The sequence below is a fragment of the Pogona vitticeps genome, chromosome 2 (genome assembly GCF_051106095.1).
Source record: "Pogona vitticeps strain Pit_001003342236 chromosome 2, PviZW2.1, whole genome shotgun sequence".
Classification (NCBI taxonomy): domain Eukaryota; kingdom Metazoa; phylum Chordata; class Lepidosauria; order Squamata; family Agamidae; genus Pogona; species Pogona vitticeps.
In genome coordinates this window covers 150,856,894-150,884,313 of record NC_135784.1, presented here as the reverse complement: position 1 = coordinate 150,884,313, position 27,420 = coordinate 150,856,894, and the positions used below count along the sequence as shown (strand labels likewise).

Below are 27,420 nucleotides of genomic sequence, written 5' to 3'. Positions count from 1 at the left end.
GTGCTTTGGCCTAGGCCCTGTAAAGAGAACAAACTGCAGCTGGGTAGCCCAGAAGTAAAATACTTGGGTCACATAGTAGGGGGAGGAGTGATCAAACCCCTAGAGGCCAAGATAGAAGCCATTCGTGATTGGCCCAGACCCAACACCAAGAAAAAGGTCAAGTCATTTCTTGGGTTGGTGGGCTACTACAGAAAGTTCATCCCGAGGTTTAGCGAGATGGCGACTCCGCTGACCGATCTGACGCGGAAGAAGACTGATGACCGCATCCCGTGGACCAGCGACTGTGAGGAGGCGTTCCGGAGGTTGAAGGAGGCGCTCATCAATTATCCAGTGCTGCGTGCTCCTGACTTCGACCGGGAGTTCATCATCTACACCGATGCGTCTAACAGCGGGGTAGGAGCAGTTCTTTGCCAGGAGGATGAAAATGGTGACCAGCATCCAGTGTCCTACCTGAGTAGGAAACTTCAGAAAGGTGAGAGACATTTGGCAACCGTGGAAAAGGAGTGCCTGGCCATAGTATACGCGATTCAGAAGGCCAAGCCTTACATCTGGGGAAGACATTTTGTTCTGTGCACTGACCACTCACCACTGCAGTGGTTAAAGACAATGAAAACCCATAATAGTAAACTTATGAGGTGGGCTTTAAACCTGCAAGATTATGACTTTGAAGTGAAGGTGGTCAGAGGGTCAATGAACTGTGTTGCTGACGCCTTGTCAAGAAGACCCGAAGAGTGAAGACGGCGAAGAAACTATGGACTATGTATATTTTGGTGACCAAAAGTTAATTGTACCTGTCTATTGATCAGTCTTGGTTTGTATTAATAAAGGTAACTTAATGTATTGTAAATATGAATGTTAAAATGCATAAGTGATATGTTTAACCTAGAGTGTAAGTATGGTATTGTGTTATTGTATATCTGTTTTGTGTGTTTTGATCCTGGTTGTTTTTTTGGAGAAAAGCACTTTAGCTTTTCCCCTGCAAAACAACTTATAAAGAGGGGAGGTGTTACATACAGCACTGATGGTACCTGTCTGTCATGGGTTTGGAGGGAAAGTTCCATCCTATGGGGAGTGGAAGGCGGGACATCAAGAGGAGGGGCTGTACTGTATATATATTTGGAGCTTGTGTGGAGAAGTTTAGTTGTAGGAGTGGGAGTCTGTGTGTCAGACTGAGTACAACTGTGTGTCAGTTAGTACATACCTGATAGGTTCAGGTTTCTTTATAGGTAGCCAGAACTGATAGGTTCAGGTTCTGTGCTTTACTTTAAAGTGTTCTGTGTGAACCAAACTGTTATATGTATATGGTTGGGACTAAGCCACGTTACAATATCTTCTTTACCTGATCTTTTTATTTACCCTGTTTGTTATTTAAATAAACCTTGTTCTTTTGTTTGTTAAAAATCCATTCCTGGTCTGTGTGACTTCTTATAGGGAATGGTTGGTGGCAGCTTAGTTAAAGTGTGGCATACTCCAGTAGGTCTGGGGTTGTCACAGGGTTCAATTAATCTGCTGACACAACATGCAGGGAAAACCATGGGCAACAACATTACAGATGTCCTTTGTACACTTAGAGATTCACACAGTTATGTGCTGTCAAGCTGGAGTCAACTTGTTTAGTTGTTAAGTCGTGTCCGACTCTTCGTGACCCCATGGACCACAGCACGCCAGGCCCTCCTGCCTTCCAGAGTTGTGTCAAATTCATGTTGGTTGCTTCGCAGACACTGTCCAGCCATCTCGTGCTCTGTCGTCCCCTTCTCCTCTTGCCTTCACACTTTCCCAATATCAGAGCCTTTTCCAGGGAGTCTTCTCTTCTCATGAGATGGCCAAAGTACTGGAGCCTCAGCTTCAGGATCTGTCCTTCCAGTTTCAGGGTTGATGAGCCAACTTATGGTGACCCTAATAGGCCCTTCTTGATAAGTGAGATATTTGGAGTGGTTTTACAAGTTTACACCCAACCACAGGTTTCCATGACTAAGCAGAGATTTGAATCCAGGTTTCTGGAATCCTAGTCTGTCACCCTATCCACTGTATAACAATGGGTACCCTATATGAAATGTACTTCTGAGTAAACTGCTTTTTTATTTCAATCAATTGATTTGTAAAGCAATTGTTTCTCCACTAGATGGGTGCTATAGAAATGTAACAAATAAATAGATTTCCTAGAAAATTCTGAGGGACAAGCAAGATGTTAAGACATAAATGTAGGTAATTAAATGCTGATTGCTGGCTGTTTCTTTTAGTGAAAATGGCATTAGGATAGGACAGTTTGGAATAGGGACAGAATTAGTTACTCTGTGCTGTGACTGCCGCCTTTCCTTACAAGCTATGCATTATTAATATTGTACTGTGGCAGAGTTGCAATGGATGAGAAAGAGTTAAACAAGCACACTTTGCAGTTTCTGTTTTGGGATCACTCCCTCCTGAAGCACCTGTCAGGGTCTGAATCGATGCATTTGTACGTAAGATATAATCTAGGTGTGACCAGGCTAAGACAACTGTGGAGTCCAAATGTATGGCAGGGATAGCCCCCATGTGAGCAGATGGTTCAAAACCTTCTGTCATCTCTAGACAGTGCTTCATATACATCTAGATTTGTCCTGATGCACTGAACTAGATCTGCAGTAGCGTTCACAAGTGGACAGATTCTGGCCTTGTCTGCTTTCCAAAGCAATTTGGAGCATTCTAGCTGTCATATAACTTCCCAACAGCAGGTCCTTCCTTATTCACCATAACTCATGGAAAGAGGACAACCAGCAAAAAGACTAGAAACATCTGATACCAAAGGGTTTTATTGTCCAAGGAAAGCTTGTTTGTGTTTGTGGAGTCCAGTGAGGAATTCCTTTCAGTTCCTCACAGAAGTTGTAACGTTCCTTGATGCCCCCCTTCTGGTTCCATGGGTGATTCCTCATTGAGGTTCTGACACCACAGTCGAAAGGAAGATTTCTTTGCAGTCAGCAGTGAAGAAAAGGGATGGACAGCGGGTTGTGTGTACACAAAGGCAGAAATCACAAGGGATAATGACTGCACTGGGGAAGGGGAGGGGTTGAGAAGTCTTGCTTGAAGGGGACAGCTATTCAGCACCACCTTAAGTAGCTCTGGGGAGAAAAAATGAAAATGTGTGTGATTCGTGGAGTTATAGTACTAAAACTGGCAAGAGTTGGCAAAGGTAGCAAAAGAGATGTGAAGTGGAAGTGAAAACTCATGGGTCAGATGGCTTCATCCACTGTCCATATCACGGCATTGCAATCACCTGGCATAGTGTACTGATTCAATAGTAACATTATGTGGCAGTGGTTTCGCAACCTTGGGTAACCCAGGTGGTTCTTGGACTGCAGGTCGCAGAAACCTTGGCCAGCACAGCTGGTGATAAAGGCTTCTGGAAGTTGCAGTCCAAGAACCCCTGGGTGACCTAAGGTCGGGAAACCCCTGGACTAGGAGAACATTCTATTTAGCCATTTAGTACCTACAACCAGAGGAAGATCCTTTCCCACCACCACAAGAGGGACTTTTGCCTTCTAAAGTGTGTATTCATTTTAGCCCCTAGATAATAGTGCACAATTTTGTGTCGATGTACTTTTTTTGTCTAACTTATCGCTCAAACTTAAATTTCTAGTGTTGTATCTATAAAGATGTTTTATTTTCTTTATTTCTGCTCTCTGCTTATCCAGGAACATGTATTTTGCCTGAGGCAAGAGATAAACCTAGATAAGAGCTGGTCTTTCTATTTTCAGAAATAAGGGTCAGCTTTTGCTTCTTTGCATCAGACCCCAGGTAAAGGTAATGCTTGTTCCTCCCCATCCCTTATATCACTATCTGCCCCACATGTAAATCTTTCTGTACTACTAGCCTGAGACAAGACACACAAGGAAAGCCACACAGTCTCCTGACTAACCAATTGCAAAAACACAGCAAGCTAATTGTTCAAACATGGTTTGAGGCAATTGTGTGTTAAAATAAACAGTCGTTTCCTCTTAAGAGCACACTGCTTCTAGAGATGGAATCTCTGGATATAACTCAATACCTGCAGCATCTAGAGGGATTACTTTACAGTGGTGCCTCGCAAGTCGATTGCCTCGCAGGACGATTAATCCGCAAGAAGATGGGTTTTTGTGATCGCTGTTGCACTTCGCAAGACGGTATTTCCTATGGACAATTTTCGCAAGACGATGTTTGGGTCTATGCTTTGCAAGACGGTGTTTGTTTTTTTGTTTTGTTTTGTTTATGAACGATGCTTCGCAAGATGGTTTTCCCCCCATTGGAACGCATTAAATAGATTTCAATGCATTCCAATGGGGAACCGCGTTTCGCAAGACGATGTTTTCGCAAGACAGCGATTTTCGCGGAACGAATTAACATCGTCTTGTGAGGCACCACTGTATTTAGCCAGCAGTTTGTATCTCGAGACTGGGGGTGTTCCCAGAGACAGAAAGTTTCCAGCACTACCAGTCAAAAACACAATTTTAAAAGTTCTTTGCTTTTTCTCACTTCCCTTGTTTTTTTGTACACTTTAGTCTGATGAAGAATTCTAGAGAACTGCAAAGCCTATACACAATTTTGTGACATTTTGGGTGGCCTTAATAAAGGAACAATATTGTCTGACTAAATTTTTATATTTTATTTTCTCCTATGGAAATTAAAATTTGAAACACTGGGTAACAGTGAGATTCCAGGCTGCTTCATTCCTTAATGTTTTGCATACAGATGTTTAGGGTGGGATAAAAAATGGAAAAGAATACCCAGTGTACACAACCATGTTTGAGAAATTTTGAGTCTGTTTTGCTGCATATGCGTGTGATCGGCAGATTCAGCAGCCACTGTAATGTGGTTGCTCCAGAATATCAAACACAATCTGAACATCTCAGAAAGCTTTCAGTACTAGAGAGGTTGAAGGAAAGAAAATTTTGGCCGGGGGTTGGGGGGGAATAAATCCAGAAAAATGTAATACCTGTGGAAATGCAGCATGTACTTGCTGACATCAGCTCAGCTTGCCATGATGTGTTTAACAAAGGCTGTGGAAGAGAAGAAAGACAGTAATTAGAAAACTAAAATGAGCCTCTCTCCATTTATACCAGCAGTTGGTATTTTAAGCTGTCAATCACCCCTGACAGCTTTCCCCACTGTACATATATAGATGTATAGTTAGAAGCTTGCTAACTGTTTTAGCTACTTCCATTTGGAGTTTTGTTCCAAAAACATCTGGGGGCCCAATATTGGGAGCCACTGCAGGAAGTAAATGTGCTGCCATTGCATAACCATCTCTGGAGCAATTAAAAAAAACACACTACTGGCATTTGTGCACCCTCAATTATTTTTCATTAACTATTAGGAGTTACCAGCTGCCCAGTTTTAGTCATTTGGCAGCGTGGCTACTTTGGCCACTTCTTGAATCTCAGATCAAATAGGGCTTATGCACATTATTTATATCTACCATTATATACATACATATAGCATTTGTAATTTAGTTACAATTTTTTACTTTACTGTTATATTTTATCATTAGTTTAACACAAATAATGATAAACATATAGTTTATCATGAGTTTAATATAAGGTTGCAGTGTTTTAAATGTTTTAAAATGTTTTAAGTGTTTGAACGTTCAAATGTTTTATGGATGTTATTATGATCTATTATGCTAGTATTTCTTTTTTGTATTAATACAGTTTTTTTTAATTTGGTGTCTAGGCTTCACCTTTTACTTATTGTTTACTGTCTTATGTTGTAAAATGCCCAGAGTGGCTTCTGGTGAGATGGGCAATATATAAATCAAATAAATCAAATAAATAATAAATACTGTAGATAGATAAGCAGTCATGAGTCACTTTGGCATCAGGAATACAAGCTCATGTGGGGCGTCCCAAGATAGCAGCCCGGTTGGCCTTCACTGCCAGTAAAGCTGATTAGGGCCAGTAATTTTGGTGCATCTGGGCAGCAGGCTCAGGATGGTGGGCTGCATCTTATACACCCAGTATTGCATTCCCATCAACACATGAACACTGAAACACACAAAGCCCACCAAACATATCAGACACTTGGGTACGCGCCCATAAAGTTGTGCACGTTAGAGATGTACAACTTTGCAACCTGCACCATATTATTGACACACTTTCTTTTCAGAGTTGCTTCTATGGAGAACTGTTCTGCATATTGTATGCGTATCTAGACCACACAGTTTCAATGGCAGCTTAACTGCCATTGTTCCATCTTATGGATTCCTAAGATATGTACTGTAGTTGGGTTAGCGATGCCTCTGCCAGAGAGCGAGAGAGAGAGAGAGAGAGAGAGAGAGAGAGAGAGATCTGGTGCCCAACCCTGAACGACAGCAAAGAATCCTAACTGTGTCCTCACCCAAATACAGACCACAGGATGGAACCATGACAGTGAAAAGTGGAACCAAATGTCTATTGTTAGGTTTCGTAGTAGACAATCTTTCCGTTGTTCCATGTGACCATTTTGGCACCTGCCCTCCCAGATCACACACAAGTGAATGAAGTCACAGCGTCTTACCTTCATAATTAATGCATCCATTGGCATCCTCATGCCCAGATAACAGGGTGTCCACTTCTTCTTCTGTCATTTTTTCACCTGAGTTACACAACAAAAAGAAGAAATGAGAGTCTGTTTTTCTACAGTGATGTTCTCCTTCACTTTGCATACAAAGTATTTATAAGTAATAAAAGTATTGTGGCATCCTTAAAGGCTAATGGCAGATTCCTGTTGGGTATCATGGAATGGAATGCTTTCAGACACATCTGGGTCTGAAGAACTAGCTTGCAGTCCATGAAAGCTGAAATAAACATTTTAGTCTTAAATGCACTACAATATTTGTTTGTTTATATGCTGCTGAAGGCAGCTTACAACAGCTAAAACTATCCAACAATTGACAGTTTTAAAATGCCTTAAAAAACATATTTAAAAACTATTAAACACAAGATTAAAACCAGGATTTTTTTTTAAAAAAATTAAAAACATTTAAAAATCTCTAAGTTTAACAAAGGGTACGCTACATTAGAAGCAGAGGGCAAGCTAGTGAGGGCTACTTGAAAACAGTCAGGCTTGATTAGACCAGGCTAATCAAGCCTGGCTGCTCACATAGAAATGACTCCTGCCAATACTGTAAAGTGACTTTAAGAGCAAGCTACTTCAGGATATTGGCAAGAATTTTTTTTCCACCTCTCTCAGCAGAAGGCAGGGGAGGCGAAAAAATTTTTTTACTCTATGTAGGCTATCGCTGATGCACTGCATCAGTTATAATTTTTTTAAAATGTTTGCTTTGCTTTTTAAAGGACCTGTTGAGGATCCACCCACACTAATATTTTTTTATTGTTGCTGAAGCAGATTTGACTAGTTCTAAGGTAAATGTTAACTAAACCTAAGGAAGTATCTCATAAAATTTGATGATAGGGATTATTTAAAGAAAACTCTGAGGACGTCCCTGAAAATCATCGAAGATGACAGGTGGAGCCAAAATCTGATCATAGAACTGGACGATCAGATGCCCAGTTACGCCAATGGGTACCTTGAAAAGGTTTTGTTCCCCAGTTTCTCATTAAAGCTGCAGCCCTATTGCCTCCCATGAACGGGACTGATGTTTGCGCAGACAGACTACAACACCCATGTGATTTAGTAACCTTGGGAATGGCAGCCCCACACCGGGTAACAATACCTTGACCACACTTTGTGATGTCACTTTGTCAACTTTATACATATCTGGTCCAGCAGAGACTTTAGGTAGAGTCATCATGTCTTCAAGAGAGGAAAACAGCTTGCCATCAACACATAAAAAGAAAAAAGAGGGAAAGACCCAGGAAGACCTTTCCTCAAAAGACAACCAGGGTGAGGAAGTCAATTCTATTGCACTGCATATGTTGCAGTTGCTTTTGTACTGCTCCACGGAAATCACCAGTGACCACAAGTTACAACAACTCTGAAGAAGATAGGAAATTGGAGGCATGACACCATCATCAGAAATGGAAGATGAAAGGCAGCTTCATCCAGCACTTTGTCAGCAGCTTGTGCTTAGGAAGCCAGTCCAGCAGATTAGTGACCAACATCTGCCAGTCAGATATACCACAGTAACAGTGAGCGCTTCTCCAGGCCACATGATGGTTGTCCAGCAACTTCTCCAATGCTTTTGCATGAGACTCTGAGAATGGAAGCGGTTAGGGTGGGGAATGAACTTTGGTTCTCTTTAAACCTTCAGTATTTTGATTGTGATCCTCAGCCCATAAGCATTTTAGTTCAAATGTCAGTGTTCTGGGATTTGTTAATGGAGCACTCCAAGATGGATGGAACCATGACCAGAAATGCCCCATCTGTTTACCCTTATTTTCCCACTGTGAGCAACACTATAGGAAACTCAACAGCAGTTCAGTGCTGGGGAAGGATCCACCCCAATAACCAAGACTTTGGTATGATACTGACAGCTGGTCCCTACCTCTGCACTATTAGGGAGCAGGCCGGGTAGATGGGGCTCATAAGCCTTGGAAGGCAGTCCATCTAGGAGAAGGAAAACTCCAAACCTCCACTGCCTTGTGGCTATATCCACAGATGGAAAAGGTGTCAGGAGTTAACCTTGAGGCAAAATCCAGAGCCAGAGTCCCAGAGCCAGTTCGTGTCATTCTGTCAACTCCTTCAACGTCACTGGAACCAGTTGTATTGGCTCTTGCCTTTCCATTGGCCTATTTCAGCGACATGGAGAGGGGGGATTGGCCGCTTGGGTAACAGCCTATCCTCCATATTACTTTACCCAGCCTTCATGATCTGGAGAGGACACTCCAGTTTCGCATACAGCGTCAAAATAACACAGGAAGTAGCAGTTACCGGTTGTAGTGTTCTCTATTAGGTCTATGGTTCATGTTATATTATGTAATGGTTTATTTTTGTTATGTAATAATGGTTCATGCATATTAATGTTGCTGAGAGGCGGAGCCAAAAGAGATGCTATAAGAGGCGGAGCCTGAGAGAGTCGGGTGGGCAGTAGAGAGTAAGAGTCAGGGAGTGTAATAGAGTGTGTAGTTTGAGAAATTCTGAGGTGTGATAAGCTACTGAAGATATTTATGAATTAATCTCTGTAATCAATAAACCAAAGTTGTATTTAAAAGAACTTGAAGAATGGACCTGAATCTTTCTGAAGTAATGGTGATTTAGGGATCACCTGGTCGCAGCAGTGTTAAAGAGGAGAGTGTTTGCCTTCGTGTGCTCTGAGGCTTGAAGATCAAGCAAAGGGGCACGAGGGTGAACGCCACAATTGGTGACCAGTGGTGAAATTCAAAGAAATCCAGTGAAGCCTGAGTTGAACTCTAAGAAACCCAGTGAAGCCTGATTTGAATTCAAAGAATTCCAGTCAAGCCTGAGTATAAAAAGAATTTTTTCTTGAGTCAAGGGTACCTTTTAGACAGAGGTCTGTGGCAAAGACGTTTGGTACCTCACTAGAGCTTTTGGGAAAAGCTTAGTGGTGGGGGCTTCTGAACCCAGATCTGGGAGGGGGTCTAAGTTAGGGAACGACTCTGTAAGGAAATTATTGTATTTTACCTCAGGATCTGAGGACCAGACAGCTAGCTTAAGGCTCAAGGCTCCAAGGGTAGAGAGCGTTTGTGAAAAAGCAGAAGCCAAGGGTCAGAGCAGATCTGAGGGAAGAAAAAGGAAAGCCTTTGCTTGAAGTAGAAATATTTTAGTGACTGGAAGTGAGAGAAGAAAGATAGGTCCTTTAAAAATCAGTAAACACTCTATACTACTCATCCCAGAAGTAAATATGCCACCCAAACGTACCACAAGGGGGAATCCTGAGGCTGAGGTTTTACCTCATGAATTGGAGGGAAATTGGGATCCCTTAATTCAAATGGAACAGGAGAAAACTGATCCTCAAAGAAATAGTTGAGCAATATGAAGCTCAGGGGGGATGATGCCTCAGGGAGGAAAGGGGGTATAAGCCTCCTAGATTTTCAAAAATGGAGATTACAAGTGGAATTTAAAATGAATGAGTTAATGAACAAAAAGAAAATCAGTAGATTAGAAAGGAGGGGAAAAGCTGAGCAAGAGGCCATTCAAAGGGCACTTGAGCAGGAAAGAAGACAAATAGATTTGGAAATTAAACAGATGTGCTTTCAATTGGATGTACAGTTTGAAGTAGATTTTGGCAGGCAAAGATTGGACAACAATAAGCAGCCTTTGGTGAAGATTGCCTCAGCAAAACAACAGGAAGGGAGGGCCAGGGTAGTGCTTCACCTAGATTGGCCTGGCCTAGTCCTCAGAACCAAGTGAACCCTGAAGAAAATGTTTACCAGATCTCCTCGGGATGAGAGAAGGAATTACAAAAGCAGCAAGCCTGGTCATTTACAATACAATTGTACAAAAATTAAACCTAAAAATGTGGAGAATAATGGCCAGATCAAGGAAGTATACTGCTTGGGAACTGTGGACGCCTCTGAGGGAAAAATTGATTCCCTAACCTCTGAATCTATTCAGGGATGCTCCAGTTCAGAAAAGGACCATGAGTTAACCAAAATGGCTGATGAGAGTATTTTGAAAACCCTTCATGTTCCTTCCTGTAATGAGGAACAGAGGGAAGACAGTTCTTTGAAAGAGGGTACTACACTAACCCCTGAACGCCCAGAGAAATCTGTGACTGACGAAGACCAGAAATATGGAGATGGGTTGCAGTTAATAGAACATGTTAAGAGTGCTTTTGCACTTACACTCTCACCAGGAGGCCAGGAATCACCCTCTGCAGCTGGAATTGATACAGTATCAGATAGGAGCCTGCAGAGAGAGGTTTCCATGGATACCCAGCTGAAGAGTGGTGCTGAAGCTGACCTCAGGCTTGTGAAAACACCAAATAAAAATAGTTTGGCTCAGGAGCAGCAGATTAGTTTGGTAGATTGCTTTGAAGCAGACACCAGTACACCCACTTTGTTATTGTCTCCTGAATACCCTGCAAGGTCTTGCCTGTATAAGGAGCTTTTATATATAGAAAAGTCCTTAGAGATGGCACATCCAAGCTTGGGAAGTGCTGCTGGAAAAGAAAAAAGCTTGCATGAGGCCCAGGAAAGAGCAGTAGTAGAACTGAGAACTATAGCAGGGAGAAAATTGCTTTGGGCAGGGGTAGAAAAAGTAAATCATAAAATTTTGCAAGGCAAACCCCTACCTGACATATCCCTGAATAAAGGAACAGAATCAGATAACAAGAGCAGTGTATCTAAAACCAACCAATCATTTACGATTGCACTTGACAGACCTGAGAATCTTAAAGAGAGCCTTGATAGTGGTCCCCCACATAAGGAAAACAATTCAGTGAAAGTACCTGTGGGACAAAATGTGAATGAGGAGAAAGGCTTCCGCTCTGATGTCTTAAAGAGGAACGCTTCCAGAGATGGTCGGGAGGAGGAGAGGGAACTGCCTACCCTTTCCCCAAATGAGATAGTGAAGCCCCGAGCCAGAGAGAGAGCAGGCTTCATTATAAAATGACCAGCTGACGACATCCTGTGGACAACTGAGTGGCTGATGACCACCAGGTGATGCAAGAGATTGAGGAGGAAGGAGCCAGTGGTTGACAGAGGGACTCCTGAGTGCCAGCAGTCATGTGTCCAGCTGAAGGAGGTGGTAAGATCAAGACCAGTCTTCAGCGCACCTGGTTACCACCGTGAGTACAACCTTTTTAAAGATGCTTCGAGCTATGGACTTGGAGAGGTGCAGTGCCTTGCAGATGATTGCGGGAGTGAGCCTGTCTTGGACTTTGCAAACGGGCTTTGCAAAAGAGACTCTGATCGTGCTTCAGAGCCAAATGACTGATGGAGGGGGAATGGACATTTGTAAATGTGATTAAAAATTGATTTGATGGACTAAAACATGAAGAATGATACCAGGACTTTTATTACCACTTGAACTGGACTTTGATTCATCGTTTAATTATATATGTATAAGTTGCCTGATGCTATTTCTGTAAGGTTGGTATTGTGACTGAAAAATAATAATAAATTGTAAATGAGAAGGTAAAGTATATTATTGATTGTTGAATATTAATAAAATGTAATTGTTTAATAGGCTTAGAGTAATAGTAATAGAAATTGTTATATGGAATTGTTATACTTCTAGAACTGTTATGTTATGTTAGCCGCCTAGAGTGGTCTTAACCGACCAGATAGGCGGGATATAAATAAAATAAATAAATAAATTATGTAAGCTATGCAACTGTGCCTATTTGTTTAGGAGGAAAAACCTGTTTCCCCTCCCAAACAAACTTATTTAAGGGGAGAGGTCTGTAGCGTTCTCTATTTATTAGATCTATGGTTCATCTTATATTATGTAATGGTTTATGTTATGTAATAATGGTTCATGCATGTTAATGTTGCTGAGAGGCGGAGCCAAAAGAGATGCTATAAGAGGCGGAACCTGAGAGAGTCAGGTGGGCAGTAGAGAGCAAGAGTCAGGGAGTGTAATAGAGTGTATAGTTTGAGAAATTCTGAGGTGTGATTAGCTACTGAAGATATTTATGAATCAGTCTCTGTAATCAATAAACCAAAGTTTTATTTAAAAGAACTTGAAGAGTGGACCTGAATCTTTCTGAGGTGATTTAGGGATCACCTGGTGGCAGTAGTGTTAAAGAGGAGAGTGTTTGCCTTCATGTGCTCTGAGGCTTGAAGATCAAGCAAAGGGGCATGAGGGTGGACGCCACACCGGTTATAAGTCTTTGCTCGATTGGTGTAGAGCATGATGCCAGGGGCTACTTCTGACGGTGGGAGAGGTCATTGCACCTCACTAGGTAGCTACTGCCCGCCTTAAGCTGGGCAGCTCCCAGCCAGTAAGGTGCTACCTTGCCATGGTCTGTTAACCTCACGGGGTGCATGGGGTTTAGGGTAAAAGCCAACAAGCAGATCAATAACCCTGCACCATGCAACAATCATAAGAAAACCTCTGCCCTAAAGATGGGCACCTGGAATGTATGGACAATGATCCCTGGCTTTTCTGACTTCGGCTTTTCTGATGACCTGCAGGAAATAAATGACGTGTGCAAGATAGCTGTCATCAACATGGAACTGAGTACACTGCAGATGGACATTATTGCCCTGCAAGAGACGAGATTGTCAGACTCCGGATCTGTCAAAGAAAAAAACTTCTCATTCTTCTGGCAGGAAAAACCATTAAATAAGACCAGGGAATATGGTGTTGGCTTTGCAGGCAGAAATACTTTGCTGAGATCCATTGTTCCACCTACTATGGGGAGTGAAAGAATCCTGTCTCTGCAGCTCCACTCATCAGCGGGACCGGTCACCCTCATTAGTGCATATGCACCAACACTGTAATCCACAACAGAAGTGAAAGACAAATTCTACGACGATCTGTCAGCTACTATCAAAAAAGTCCCTGAGAGAGAGCCATTCTCGGTGACTTTAATGCTAGTGTTGGTGATGATCACAATTCTTGGCCCACTTGTCTAGGCTGTTTTGGCATTGGAAAGATGAATGAAAATGGCCAACATTTGCTGGAGTTTTGCTGTTTTTATGGTCTTTGTGTCAGCAACACATTCTTTAATACGAAGCTTCAGCACCAAGTTTCTTGGAGACATCCAAGATCCAAGCATTGGCATCAACTTGATTTGATCCTCACTAGACGTTTTAGCCTTCCTAGTATTATGATCACACACAGTTACCAGAGTGCTGATTGTGATACTGATCACTCCCTGGTGTGTAGTAGAGTAAAATTGTGAACAAAGATATTGTATCACACAAAAAAGGAAGGAAGACCACGTATTGACATCAGCAAGACTCGCGATCAAGGAAAAGTGGAGGAATTTTCCCAAGGGTTGAGGAAACCCTTCCAGGCCCAGCTGATGCAAATACACCTGAGCAATGGGAACATTTCAAGAACGCTATTTATAACACCGCCTTGTCCACATTTGGCAGGAAGACCAAAAAGATGGCCAAATGGTTCGAAGCCCATTCGGAGAAGTTGATGCCAGCCATCGAGGATAAGAGGAGAGCTCTAGCAGCATACAAAGCCTGTCCTAGTGAGTACAACTTGCAAGCTCTTCGAGCTGCTCGTACCCAAGTCCAACAGGCTGCCAGGAGATGTTCCAATGAGTATTGGCTTCAGCTCTGCTCTCAGATACAGTTAGTAGTGGACACAGGTAACATTAAAGGAATGTATGACGGTATCAAGTAGGCTTTAGGTCCAATAAAGAAGAAATTTGATCATTTGAAGTCTGCTACAGGTGTGATCATCCAGGACCGGGCACAGCAGATGGACCGCTGGGTGCAGCACTACTCTCAGCTATATTCAAGAGAGTATGTAGGAACCGAAGAAGCACTGAATAACACTGAGTGCCTGCCTGTCTTGGAAGAGTTGGACAGCGAACCAACTTTAGCAGAAATAAAAGCAGTCTTGGATTCCCTAGCCTCCAGCAAGGCACCTGGGAAGGATAACATCCCTGTTGAAGTGCTGAAGTGCTGTAAGGAGATCATCACCACCGAACTGTATGATGTCTTTCGTCTTTGCTGAAGCGAAGGTGGAGTACCACAGGACATGAAGGATGCAAACATTGTCACATTGCACAAGAACAAAGGAGACAGAGACGACTGCAATAACTACTGTGGCATCTCTCTTCTCAATGTTGTAGGGAAGCTGCTTGGCTGTGTTGTGCTGAAGAGGTTCCAGGTGCTTGCAGACAGAGTCTATCAAGAATCACAGTGTGGATTTCGAGCTAATAGATCCACCACTGACATGGTATTCTCACTCAGACAGTTGCAGGAGAAATACAGGGAACAACAACAGCCACTCTCTGTGGCCTTCATAGATCTGACAAAGGCCTTTGATCTGGTTAGCAGGGATGGCCTTTTTAAAATAATTCCCAAGATTGAATGTCCACCTCGACTCCTCAACATCATCAGATCCTTTCATGAGGGAATGAAGGGCACCGTAGTTTTTGATGGCTCAACATCAGATCCCCCTGACATCCGAAGCGGAGTGAAACAGGGCTGTGTCCTTGCGCCAACCCTGTTTGGGATCTTTTTTTGCCATCATGCTGAAGCACGCTTTTGGAACTGCAACAGAAGGTGTCTATCTCCAGGTTAGATCAGATGGAAAACTCTTTAATCTCTCTAGATTGAGAGCAGAGAGCAAAGACCAAAGTTCAACTGAAATGCATGTGGGACTTCCTCTTCGCCGATGATGCAGCCATTATTGCCCACTCTGCTGAAGACCTTGAACAATTCATGAATTGTTTTAACTAGCCCTGCCAAGACTTTGGACTAACAATCAGCCTGAAGAAAACACAAGTCATGGGCCAGGGCATGGACTCACCTCCCTCTATTACCATCTCCACGCAAGAATTGGAGATTGTTCATGAATTTGTGTACCTTCGCTCAACGATCTCTGACACTCTCTTTCTAGATGTCGAGCTGGATAAACACATTGGCAAAGCAGCTACCATGTTCTCAAGACTCACAAACAGAGTATGGCTCAATAAGAAGCTGACGGCATACACCAAGATCCAGGTCTATAGAGCCTGAGTCCTGAGCACACTCCTGTACTGCAGTGAGTCCTGGACCCTTTGTGCATGGCAGGAGAGGAAGCTGAACACGTTCCATATGCGTTGGCTCCGACGGATTTTTGGTATCACCTGGCAGGACAAAGTTTCAAATAGAGTAGTCCTAAATCGAGCTGGAATTTTTAGCATGTATACATTACTGAAACAGTGATGTCTACTTGGCTTGGGCATGTTGTAAGAATGGCTGATGGTCAGATTCCAAAAGATCTCCTGTATGGAGAATTAGTGCAGGGAAATAGCCCCAGAGGGAGACCACAGCTGCGATACAAGGATATCTGCAAGTGGGATCTGAAGGCCTTAGGAATGGATCTCAACAGATGGGAAACCTTGACATCTGACCGTTCAGCCTGAAGGCAGGTGTTACATCATGGCCTCTCCCAATTTGAAGAGACCCTTGTCCAGCAGGCCGAGGCAAGGAGGCAGTCACAAAAGCAGCAAAATCAGGGAGCTAGATGGGGTACAGATTGTATTTGTCTTCAGTGTTGAAGGGATTGTCACTCCTGAATTGGCCTTCTCAGCCACACTAGACGCTGTTCCAAGTCCTCCATACAGAGCACGGTACCATAGTCTCTCGAGACTGAAGGATGCCTAATCAATCATCAATCAAATCAATCCATTCTGTTTCCTCTAATTAAGAGGGTGATTTCTTATCCACTTATTGACAAGTTAGCAATACACATATTGAATGGCAGTTGAGTACTGAAGGAAAATGTTAGTTGACACCTAGATTGGGGAACCCTGGGATTTGGGACACCCGGGATCAAATCCTGGCTCCTTTATGAAATTCAAGAGGTAAAATTGGTTCCCTATTTCTCAGTCTAGAATCTGGAGAAATCACAACAAAGTTATTCCTCCATTTTTGTGTATTGGAGTCACCTTTATTTTTAAAAATTATTGGCTGTGCTTCTCTCCAGAAATAGTGTATGGCCAAATCTCACTACGTGGACCATTCAAAACATGATGTGCAGCCTAAGGCTACCCTCTCTTGTATCTTAGAGTAGACCTATGGAGATCCAATTCAGACTGGGGCCAGTGCATACACAAGACGAGTTTGCCCATGCAGAGGTTAAAAATTGCTCTGCAGCACAACTACTCTCCAAAAGGGTCATTCCGCTCTCCATGCTAGAATGGTGCTCATGTTAGCACCAAGCACAAAGCCAGATTTTAAAAGCTGGCCAGAAAGAAAAGCCCTGAGGAACAACTAAATCCTTTTATGAATAAGCACCTATTTCAAAGGAAAACTCAGCACTGCTTTTTGACAAGTTGTAGTTTCTTCCTAATTTCTGTTCTGCTGATGTGAGAAATGGTGAGGTGGCCATTTGGCTGCCTGAAGCAAAGGCACTTTGCCTAATGGTAGGGCCGGCCTTGAGCTGTGGAGGTTGGCTGTGTTGAGAAAACAGCAGTGAATCATGGATTGCGCACAGGGGGCACCTCATCTTGCCATTTTGAAGAAGGCACACTCCCCCAGGCCCTGTGAGAAAGGGTTTTTTTCTTTTTCTTTTTGAGAATGTGGAACCGCTAAGGATTGGGCCTTTAGCAATGCTCAATTAGACTGACCTGAAGACAAACCTGATGGCAAAGTCCTGCCCTTTCATTGGACAAAGATCATGCTTACCAAGCGTGGAGAGGACATGACGCAGCTCAGCCCCCATGACGGTGCCGTTTCCCTCTTTGTCAAAGACCCTCAGCCCTTCCACGTAATCTTCATAGGTGCCTTGATCTTTATTCTTGGCGATGGCCTGTAACATGGGCAGGAACTCTTCAAACTCTACCCGTCTTGAATTCAGCTCTCATTGAAGGGAAGGAAAAAGACTTGTCACAAAGGCACAAAAATAAATGGGCTTCAAGGGCTTGCCCCCATATACTCCACACAACAATCTCACCCCGAACCCTGACTCCTCAGAAAACTGTCTTCAGTGGAAGTCCACTGGACCCTGTTGCTCACATCCTGAACGGGAGGAGAGGCTCCTGTGCTCCAGGCATGTCCTCCTTTTGGAATACTCCATTCTATCCCTGCCCCCAAACAATATGTCAAATTTCCCTGCTTACTCAATAAAACAGTTGGACCGTGGTATCCACAGGGATCGGTTTCCACCCCACCTCCCGGTGGAAGCCGAAAAATGCGGAAGAAGCAAATGCTATATATATATAGCATTGTAGTTCTGGTAAATACACCATGGAAATGTGTATAAATAAGTATTTCTATGGATTTTTTTGTTTAATATTTTCAGGCAGCAGATAAATGAATCCGCGGATGCTGATCCAGCAGCTAGGGGAGCTCTACTCTATACTACTTAGTTCCAACTGGTCGGTTTAGGAGGGGCTCCGTACCTTGGGGCTCCCCTACCATTTGATGATGATTACTAAGTCTTGTGCTATTTTGTCAAAAATGTCAAATGTTAAAAATAGATGGAACAATAATGCTTAAAACAATAATGGCCAAGGCAAATGGCTTGTGTAGGGTGCCATGTACATTCCTAGCTCTGTCCCCATGTCTTTACCTTTGCATTTCCATTTGTTTCAGCATTTGAAATACTAACCATATGAAAATTTACTGGACAACATTGTGGAAAAAGATTTAAACTCTGTGATTCCTTCTGTGTACACAATGGACATTGTTTGTACAGGGAATAGCACACTCACTGCTCTAGCTATGTACTTGTCTCCCCAGTCATATGGTCTGGCTTTCTACAATTTATGCCAGATAATGAATATATTGAATTTAAAGCAAAATATTCCACCCCTTTGCTGAGTGATGTTCTGGGTGCTTAGGAGATCCAGGGTGGTAGGTAGGGCTGCATTGCACCTCTAAGTAAGATGAGTAATTTTTTGCTCTCTTCTACCGCTGTACTTTGAGCAGCAGTTCACTTGCAGACACTAGCTTATCCCCACATTTTTCCCTGGCTTGTAAAATGTGCAAATCAATCTCCTGTCAAAAACAAGAACAGGCCAGACTATTTTAGTTCTACCAGCAAGCCCACGTCACTCAGAATTTCTAGATGAAAATTCTATAAACAGGGAATTTTTCTTAAACGAAGCCTAGATTTTCTGCTGTAATCCCTTTATCCTGGAATCTAGCCCTCTTGTAGCCCCCTTGGATGGTCATCCTCAGCTTTCCCTGCATGTGTGATGATAAGAAAATAATTTAAAAAGAGGAGGCAACCTACCTTCAGGCTTGGGGTGTCCCAGTACTTTCCTGATCTCGGCATTGGTGGGATTCTGGCCGAGGGCTCTTATCACATCTGCACACTGGCTTAGCTGGATTTTGCCATCACCAACCCGATCAAAGAGCCCAAAGGCCTCCTTGTAATCTAGGAAGATCAAATCGAACTTTTAATGTGGTTCTTTGGCGATGAGGTCCCCTGCAGGGGGACAAGGGTTTTTTCAGGACAAAATCTCAAGCCTGCCATGCCAGCTGTCAATAGGATGATTCACATAATCCCAAGAAACTGGACACCCCCGTCTGGAAGCTCTGCTTAACCTGCCCAATTTCTGTCACTCATCATGGAAGCCAATGTGGAGAGACATGGAGACAACTTCCTCCCAAAGGGCATGCCCTGTTTGGGACATGTCTAAGGAGAAAATGATGGAGGTCTTGAAGGGCCTGGCTATTCTTGCTCTTAATGGAAAAGGGATCTCAGCAACCCTCCGGGGAAAAAGGAGGGGGGTTGTATGGCTCTTTGCAAGATTTTAGTTGGTGAGGAATAAACCTGTATATTTAGGACTTCTAATATAAGACTTCTAATCCTGTAACAACTTGGATAGTACCCAGGTACTGCAAATCATTAATTTTGTTAGTCACATTTACATTCTGTTCTTTTTCCCCAGTGAGTTTAAGGTGATGCGAATGGCTCCCCTCCCCATTTTATCCTCACTGCAATCCTGTGAGGTAGGCCAATCTGAGAGAAGGTCACTGGCCCAAAGCGATCCACGTTCGCTCTCCAAATACATCATATTTTACCAATTGACAAACAACAGTAACATTGAAAACAATCAGCATAAGTGTAATAGTAACAAAGAAAAATAATTAAAGACAAGCAAAATTAAAATGGAAGTACTAAAAGGGTATATATATTATTGACCTACAAGCAAATATGTTACAAACATAATCTAAAAAAAAAAACCACATAAAGGACACATCTAGTGCTCAGCGGGGTAGACTCTCATCCTTACATTCCTCTGGGGAAATTATGGCAGTTAAACTAGCCTTAGGAGTATGCAATGCATTACAATTGCAGAGTGGAACCCAGCCTCATCAGAAACAACAGTACCTTCCAAACTTTTGTAATTCGTTACAGCAAACATGAAAAGAGGTACTGCTCTTGATGCCTGAGAGATTAACAGATTGGCTGCTGCATACAGTCTAAAAACTCTGTTCTGAGATAAACACCTATAATGTCTTAATAATACTCGTTAACCTTTAAGGGGGCACAAGGCTCAGGTTCCTCCTGAGGAAAAAGTCTTCAAAGCTTTTTCTCAGACATACAGAGAACAGAAAATACACAATATTCATATGTGTCCCATGTGTTGAAAAATAAGAGGAAAAAAGGTACAAAATATATAAAATGGTAGCTTTTCCTTTCAAAACATGGACGCTGGCTGGGAAAGGAACTGGCCTGGGAACAGATCAGTCTTGGCTGTATTTTGAGAGCTCATACCTAACGTCCATCCACTCCTCATACTTGATCCCATGCCCACATGTTTTGTATCCATTGTGTGTAGTCTTGGCCAAATATGTTGCTGCCTTCGTGAGTCCTGGTTTCTAAATTCACAAGGAGTTTTGTTTGCTCCCTTCTGTCATGCAACTCACGTTATTTCCCCTTTTTGTGTATAAATCCTTTCCCAGAATAGAGAGATTGAGTGACTGACAATAAAACATACCAGCATTTAATGAGATGACTGGGCTTATTCCATCTGACCTTTTGCAAAGGTTAATTGCTAAACAAACAAACAAACAACCGACAACTCCTGGAATTCCCTGACCAGCATGCCCAGTGGCTATAACTGGTTGGGGGATTCTGAGAAGCAGAAACAAAACAAAACAAAAAGGTGTGCGTGTATGTTTCAAAAAAGAGACCAAGTGCAAAAGGCTGGCAGAGATGGGTTGCAGTCCATAATGTTTCTGTCAGACAACACTTTTGGCTGGTATCCTGTTGGTGGACTCTGCAGCCGTCACAAGGTGTTCTGTCAGAGGGTTCCAACAGGGGAGCCCCACAAACTTGTATCCACCTAGAGGTTCCACATTCAGTGTCGCGCAACAGATGTTCGTGGCTGGTTCGTTCGTCTTGCGCACAGGGGCATTGCATGCCCCTCTGCTCTCTTGGGGCTTTGCCTCCAGCCATACATGCACATGTTTCTGATGCACAACTGCCAAACAGGATGCTTTAAGTTGCCACAAGAGCCTTTTGTGATTGTGCTTCCATTTCTCCCTTCCTGCTGAAATGCAAGGGGAGCATTTCAGTAGATGCACCATTTTGTCCCCCCACCCCCAGACTATTTGTTCCCCCTGAAATGGCTTCTTCTATACAGTCTGAACAGGTACAAAACACTCTGCCCAGCAAGGCAGGCTTTTTTTTTTTTTTTTCAGATGAAGCTTTCCTGTCCCAGCCCCATTCTCTTCTCCCTTGTGACTAGGCAGCTTCTAACAGAATGGGTTTCTCAGATCAGCTGTTTCAGCTTCCCCTGCAGAAAACTGAAACAGAGGTGTGGCAACAGAGGGTGAACTACAAAGAGGCTGGGCGGGGAGTGGGGCGTGCAGCTGTGAGGTCACTGCAATTATTGCTTTCTCTGTCTCAGTGGTTCCCAACCTTGGGTGTTCTTGGACTGCAACTCCCAGAAGCCCCAGGCAGCAAAGCTGGTGATGAAGGCTTCTGGGAATTGCAGTCCAAGAACACTTGAATTATTCAAGATTGGGAACCACTACTCCATTTGAAACCTGAAGCCTATCAAGAGTCAAAAGAGGAGTACTAGCAGAAGGCAGAGGTAAAAAAAAAAAAGATAAAATTTTATAGTACAGCTCTTGCAATCTTCCAGCCAACGTGGAGGATCCTTGGAGCAGTAGTCTTAAAAAGGTGACTTTTCCGGGGAAGTTGGAGCATAAAGAAACAGTACAAGTGTCCAAGCGAACGTTTGGGATGTTTTGTTTTCAGCCCAAACCCACCCACCCCAATTGCTCCCCCCTCCCCTCCTCAGCCATGTAAAATGATGTGATGATACCGTGATGTGGCCTGACTGCACTTTGAGTTTCCCTGCTTCCAGGAGGAAGTGCCCATAAAAGAGACAAGGGTGGTGGGACAAGAAACTCCAGAGCACTGTGACCTCATGCCATGCTTTCTGCAATTGCAGCTGTAAGGAGGAGGCGGAGGTGATGCAGGGCTACTGGTTTGGACAGCCGCTCCTATACAATCTATTATCTGGCCTTAGAAACAACGAACAACACGGAAAGTCAGCAAACAAGCAAGCACAGAGATGCACACACAGGTTTGCAAGGGTTAAGTAGTGAAGTAAATAAAAGTTTGCCTCCAGGTTATGCTAACACTCTCTTGCCCACATGCTCATTCATGCACCCGGGTGAATCTAGAGGGGGAGCTGGTGTCCTTCCTAGTTAAAAGACCTATTGCAGATACTCCCACTTTTTTTTCTCTTTTATTGATTTTCTTTTGTGGGGAGAAAAAAATCTATCAAGTGGTGGGAAGACTAGAAAACTGAAGATGAGGATGCCGGCTTCTCCCATAAAATGCTGTGACAACCAGGATGATACCCTGTGTCTCTCAAGAAGAGTAGGTCTGATCTCAAGTGATACTACAAATCACTAGATAAATAGCCATTGACTTACCTTCCACCTGCTCCTTGGTGAATTCAATCTGCAAAGAGAAAAGAAAGGGATTGAAGGCCACATCACAAGAAATCACAGGAAATGGGTGACACTTTCCTAAGTGAGAATGACAGAGTTGGACAAGATGCTATGCTATCAAGCTGTTTGTAACCAACCTGATGATGGAAACATATACTACTACTACTACTACTACTACTACTACTACTACTACTACTACTACTGCTGCTGCTGCTGCTGCTGCTGCTGCTGCTGCTGCTGCTGCTGCTGCTGCTACTGCTACTACTGTAGGATTTAGAGACCTCAACCTCTGCCACAGCTAGATGTCTACAACAGATGAAAAAGCTCCAAACAAATGAACATGTTTGGAGAAAGAGGTAGCATTATGTGTTTTGTCAGTTTTTGGAAAGATCCATTTGTTCTTTATTCAAGAAGAGTTACAAGAAGAATATTCCATTTGTTTGAGGCGGAGAGTCATGCTAAACAATTCTTGTGACCGCATTTTGAAAATAATCCTATCATCTTGTCCATCAAGGCTTGGAAGGGTCTTTAAAAAAATTAAAACAAACTTGAATTCTTAAGACACGAATTGGCTTGCAGTTGACAAGTTCAATATTGGGTTAGGGTCATGTGTTGCCTACTAAATTATATAAATCCAGTAACATTACTGATGCTACTGTCATTTTTGATATTTGTTTGCAGTTCTAAACTGCTCAAACTATGAGGCTTATGAATGTTAATCCCTACTGATTAATGAGTTGAGATAAAGGAAAATATTTTCTCAAATGATTAATAGCACTGTTGTCAGGACCAAATTAGTAAAGCATGCTGGATTTTCAGTTTTACTTTCTGAATGGGTTGTGAGATTGCGAACATACGTGTTGCATTCTTAATATGATTGTGTTGTTGCTGTATATTTGCAATATTATTTGATGGCTAGAATACATAAATATTGCTGATTGTGTGGGCCCATAAACATTGCAACACCCCTGTGACATTCTTAAGAGCTTCAGGTTACCACAAAGACCGAGAGCCATCAGATTGAGGCAGGTTCCTCTGGGTGCAGATTCTGTTTGTCAAGAACCTTTTATGTCATTTAACATATTAGTGTGTCAGTCTTCTGGCAGTGTGGGACATCTGTGAGATTTCCTTAATTAAGTTTCAAAATAACTCAACTAGTCTTGCTTGAAATGAGGAGGGGGCACCATTTGCACTGCTTTTTTTAAGGCTGCAAGAGGTCTTGGGCCATTTCTGGGGAGATTTTGTATTCCTGGGTGCATTCATCTGGTCTCTCTCGCTGTGGGATGATGTCCCCCTTTCTGGACTATAGCAAGCTCCTTCTGTCTTGTGACGTTGGAGGCCAGACACATTGGTACAAAAAGGGATGTTGAGTGGGCTAGTAATGCCAGTTCAGCAGGAGGTTTCTAGGAGCAAAATCAAGATCAGGTTTAAAATAAGGGCCACTCTATGATCATTCTCCTTATTAAAGCCCCTACCTCACCCGTTCAGGAATCCTGTAGCATTAAGAGGACGTGGTTGTTGACTGAACACCCCAATCCTCACGCAACCTGATCCTCCCTCTCTCAGAAGGTGGCATCCCAGCAAGTGGTGCCATGGAGGTAGGATTGAAATAACTGTTCCTTGTAAAAAGGGGGATATGCTAATCTCCCCTGCTGGTGGGCCACCTGTCTCTGTCCGGGGCTTTCTGAGAATGTCGGCCAAATACCAGGCTTTTGCGCCTGCTGTTCAGACCTGTCGTTAAAATAACAGGAACCCTTTCCATTGCTAAATTTATCTTGCCCCTCTAACCCGCTAACCTTACTTTCCTGCCCTTCCTAGTCAACATAGTCTAATGCAAGAGGGGCCCTGTGAAGATGGGAACATTTTTTCTATGCTTACCTGCCAAGTTCACCTTAACTCCTCTGTCATAGGATGCTTCAAAGTTTACTGTTCAGCCTTTTGCTGTAAAACGCATGGCTGCAAAGACTGGAAAAGGTCACTCCCAGAATCCCTCGGCCAACTTGGGGAGTTGTGGTCCAAAAAACTAAAGTCTGCAAGCCCTAGTCTGGATCACATGGCAAAGCAGCTTCACAAAATGTAAAAATAAATACAGCCATTCACTTTGCATCTTGTAATTGCCCAGCCTCTAAATTTAGTGAATCTGTTGTTTGCCTTATAGAGCATACATTGTATAAGGTGGTATGGAGACGGTTGCTAGGAGGAGACTGGTGTGATTTGAAGACAGTCTTATGTCTTTACGCTACTCAGTTTTGCAAAAGTATATGATTTAAACAATACCAAAAAACCCCCACAAGAGTTAGCTCCTTGTTAACGTGGCTGAGGGATACATTCCCTAGATTGTTTCAGCCAAGTATTTTCCTTCTTTCTTAGCTGTTTTTCTGGAAAATGGACACAGTAGTTATGAAGACAAAGCAACTTATGGTCTTAAAATGGCAGAGGAAACCTCTACAACAAAATTCTAGGAAACCAACTGTTTTAGAACTGCAGAGCTAGAAGGAACCCTATGGATGACGTTTCAGCTCCTGTCAAGGAGACACATTCCCAACCTTTGACTCTTATCTGGAGTAGGCAAGTAAGGAATACAAGTAACGGATGCAGTAATTTCTTCTGGCATTTATTCTTATTTTTCTGGCCTCTATACATGAAGAAACCATTTTGAAAGCTGAGAAGTTTATTTTATTTATTTATTTATTTATTTATTATTTATTTGATTTATATCCCGCCCATCTGGTCTGGTTGACCACTCTGGGCGGCTTCCAATAAAAAAGCACTGTATACAATAAACCATAAAGATTTTACAGACAGACTGTGACACATGCAGTAATAAAACAAATAATAAATGAAAGGAAAAAAGAAATTAAGTATTGACAGGAGGGAAGGCCTGAACGTACAACCATGTTTTTAATTGGCTCTTAAAAGTGCCCAGTGTATGGGCCGCACGAATCGCCGGAGGAAGGTTATTCCAGAGGTGAGGAGCCACTGCTGAGAAGGCCCGATTTCGTGTCCTTTCCTTCCGGGCCTCCCTCGGCGTTAGGCTCCTCAGCCTCACCTCCTGGCTCGTGCGGGCGATCCGGGTAGATCTAGGTGGAAGCAGGCGTTCTGCCAAGTATCGAGGTCCTACTGTTTCTACTGTCTTTGACTACTTTCAATGAGAGAGATTAGATTTTCAATATTTTTATGTTAGGAACAGTTAGCTAGACAATTAAAAGACAGTACCAAATGCCACATTCAGTAAAGCAAATAATAATAATAACAAAAACAGTCTGATTATATATAAATTTTTCACTGTTCTATTTCCCGGGAACTGACTTCATTCGTTGCTATGAGTAGGGAGGGAACTCTTTGGCTCTGAGAAATGAGTTGGACATAATCCAGTAGTAGGGGGGCTGCCAGGGATCTGAGTATCCCACTGAGGTCTGGGTTTTCTGGTTGCTGTCTATGTACCGGTAATTTCTGTGTGCCTGTCAGTGCACCAGGGACAGTGTTTATTTGCCATAACATGCTACTCCCTGGTAAATTCAGTTTTCCTTTTACCATGATCTTTCTGACAGGGATACATGTAGCTGAGGAAACGAGATGCGTTAATGAAAAGTTTATCATGTAGAGCTAGAGTCACATGAGGTTTTGTTGCTGTTGTTTTCCAAATGTTGGTGGCTTTAAAGCAGATGTTCTCTCTGTCCTTAATCAATCCATTAATTTCATTCTCTGCCTTTGGATAAAGAGGTGTTGTGGCTTTTCAAAAACCTGCAAAATCTGTTTGACCAAAAAGCCTGAACAAAAACAGGTTGTGTAGAGCAAGGCGATGCCTCTCTCAGACCCTTTTAAGGTCTTTCCACAACCAGCATCTGCTTGTCTTCTGCCTGAGGAAATAGTTAAAACCTGATATTTTTAATTAGTCTGACGTGCTGGGAGGGGGGGATTAGGGAAAGTCGGTGGAAGAGGGTTATGTTCAGCTTCTAAAATTGTAGATCTGTTTCCATTGAATGATTATCTAGCCATATATTCCCATTCAGATTGCAAATTAATACAGTATTAGATGCTTGCCAATGATTGGCATGCATTTTCTTCCCACAATCATCATGTCCTGTCGCAGCCCTTCTGCTCCACCTCTGCTGGAGGCTAGTTACCTCTGTGATAAAACACCTCAGTCAATCCAGGTTGTCTCCAGACTAGACTTTTCTCATACTGACATCTAGCCTTGTTCATGGAAGTTGACAGGGCTTTCAAAGGTGGTCGTCACCCATCGCTAAGGTTCCCATGTCTGGAAATTCCCTCAGTAAAAAGCTCACCCTAGGGAACCCCTTTAGCCTTTAGGAGCTTGGCTGGCATCTCCTCACTCGAACCTGCCTCCTTCTGAAGAGAAAGAACCACTGCCTGGGCTCCTCCTGTTCTACCAGGTGGCCACCCACGCCCCAGTTACTCACCACCACTTTGGAGAGGTCAATCGGAGGCTCCTTTGGCTTCTCTGGTACCACTGGTGGTGCTGCTGCTGGTTCCGGTGCTTTGGCTTTAGCTGCCGGGCCAGCTGGCTTTGGCGCAGCTGGTTTGGCTGCTGGCTTGGGAGGGGGAGCTACAGGCCGCTTCACGGGAGCATCTTTCTTGGGCGGCATGTCGCTCTATAGCTCTGGCCAGAAATGGAGCAGAGGGGCCGATGGCAGCATATGTGGGCAGGGTTCCCCCAGCCCTCCTGCAGCTTAAATAGCTCGGCCGTAGATGCAGTGATGTCAGCCCAAGAGGAATCGCTGGGCGTGGGGTGGGAGTGCATCTAAAAATGGGAGCATCAGTCACCTTCAGCAATGTGAGTTCCTCCCTTCATTCAAGACCAAAAGATCTCAGAGGGCTTTGCTAGAGCTAAGCATCTTTTCGAAACTGCCAGGCCTTGGACGTGCCTTGATGGCACCAAGCCAGCCAGCTCTTTCAGCAAATCCGCCAGCCCTCAGCGCCTGTCGTATGGGTTTGCCAGTTAAAATTGCAGCCCTCCACCATTCGAAACAGTTAATAGGGGGCTGACCGATTACCCGCTTGA

The 27,420-nt window shown here is 43.3% G+C and overlaps 1 protein-coding gene across 1 annotated transcript; it reads right to left on the bottom strand.

Annotated features, from left to right (window-relative positions):
• Positions 1-2,771: 2,771 nt before the first annotated feature.
• On the bottom strand, positions 2,772-27,074 carry MYL6B (myosin light chain 6B). Its single transcript, XM_020785480.3, has 7 exons — positions 26,819-27,074; positions 22,377-22,404; positions 18,709-18,852; positions 17,157-17,330; positions 6,505-6,582; positions 4,946-5,009; positions 2,772-3,095 (listed from the first exon to the last, which is right to left on the bottom strand). The coding sequence occupies exons 1-6, from the start codon at positions 27,002-27,004 to the stop codon at positions 4,981-4,983; spliced, it is 639 nt and encodes a 212-aa protein (XP_020641139.3). The 5' UTR covers positions 27,005-27,074; the 3' UTR covers positions 2,772-3,095; positions 4,946-4,980.
• Positions 27,075-27,420: the final 346 nt, after the last annotated feature.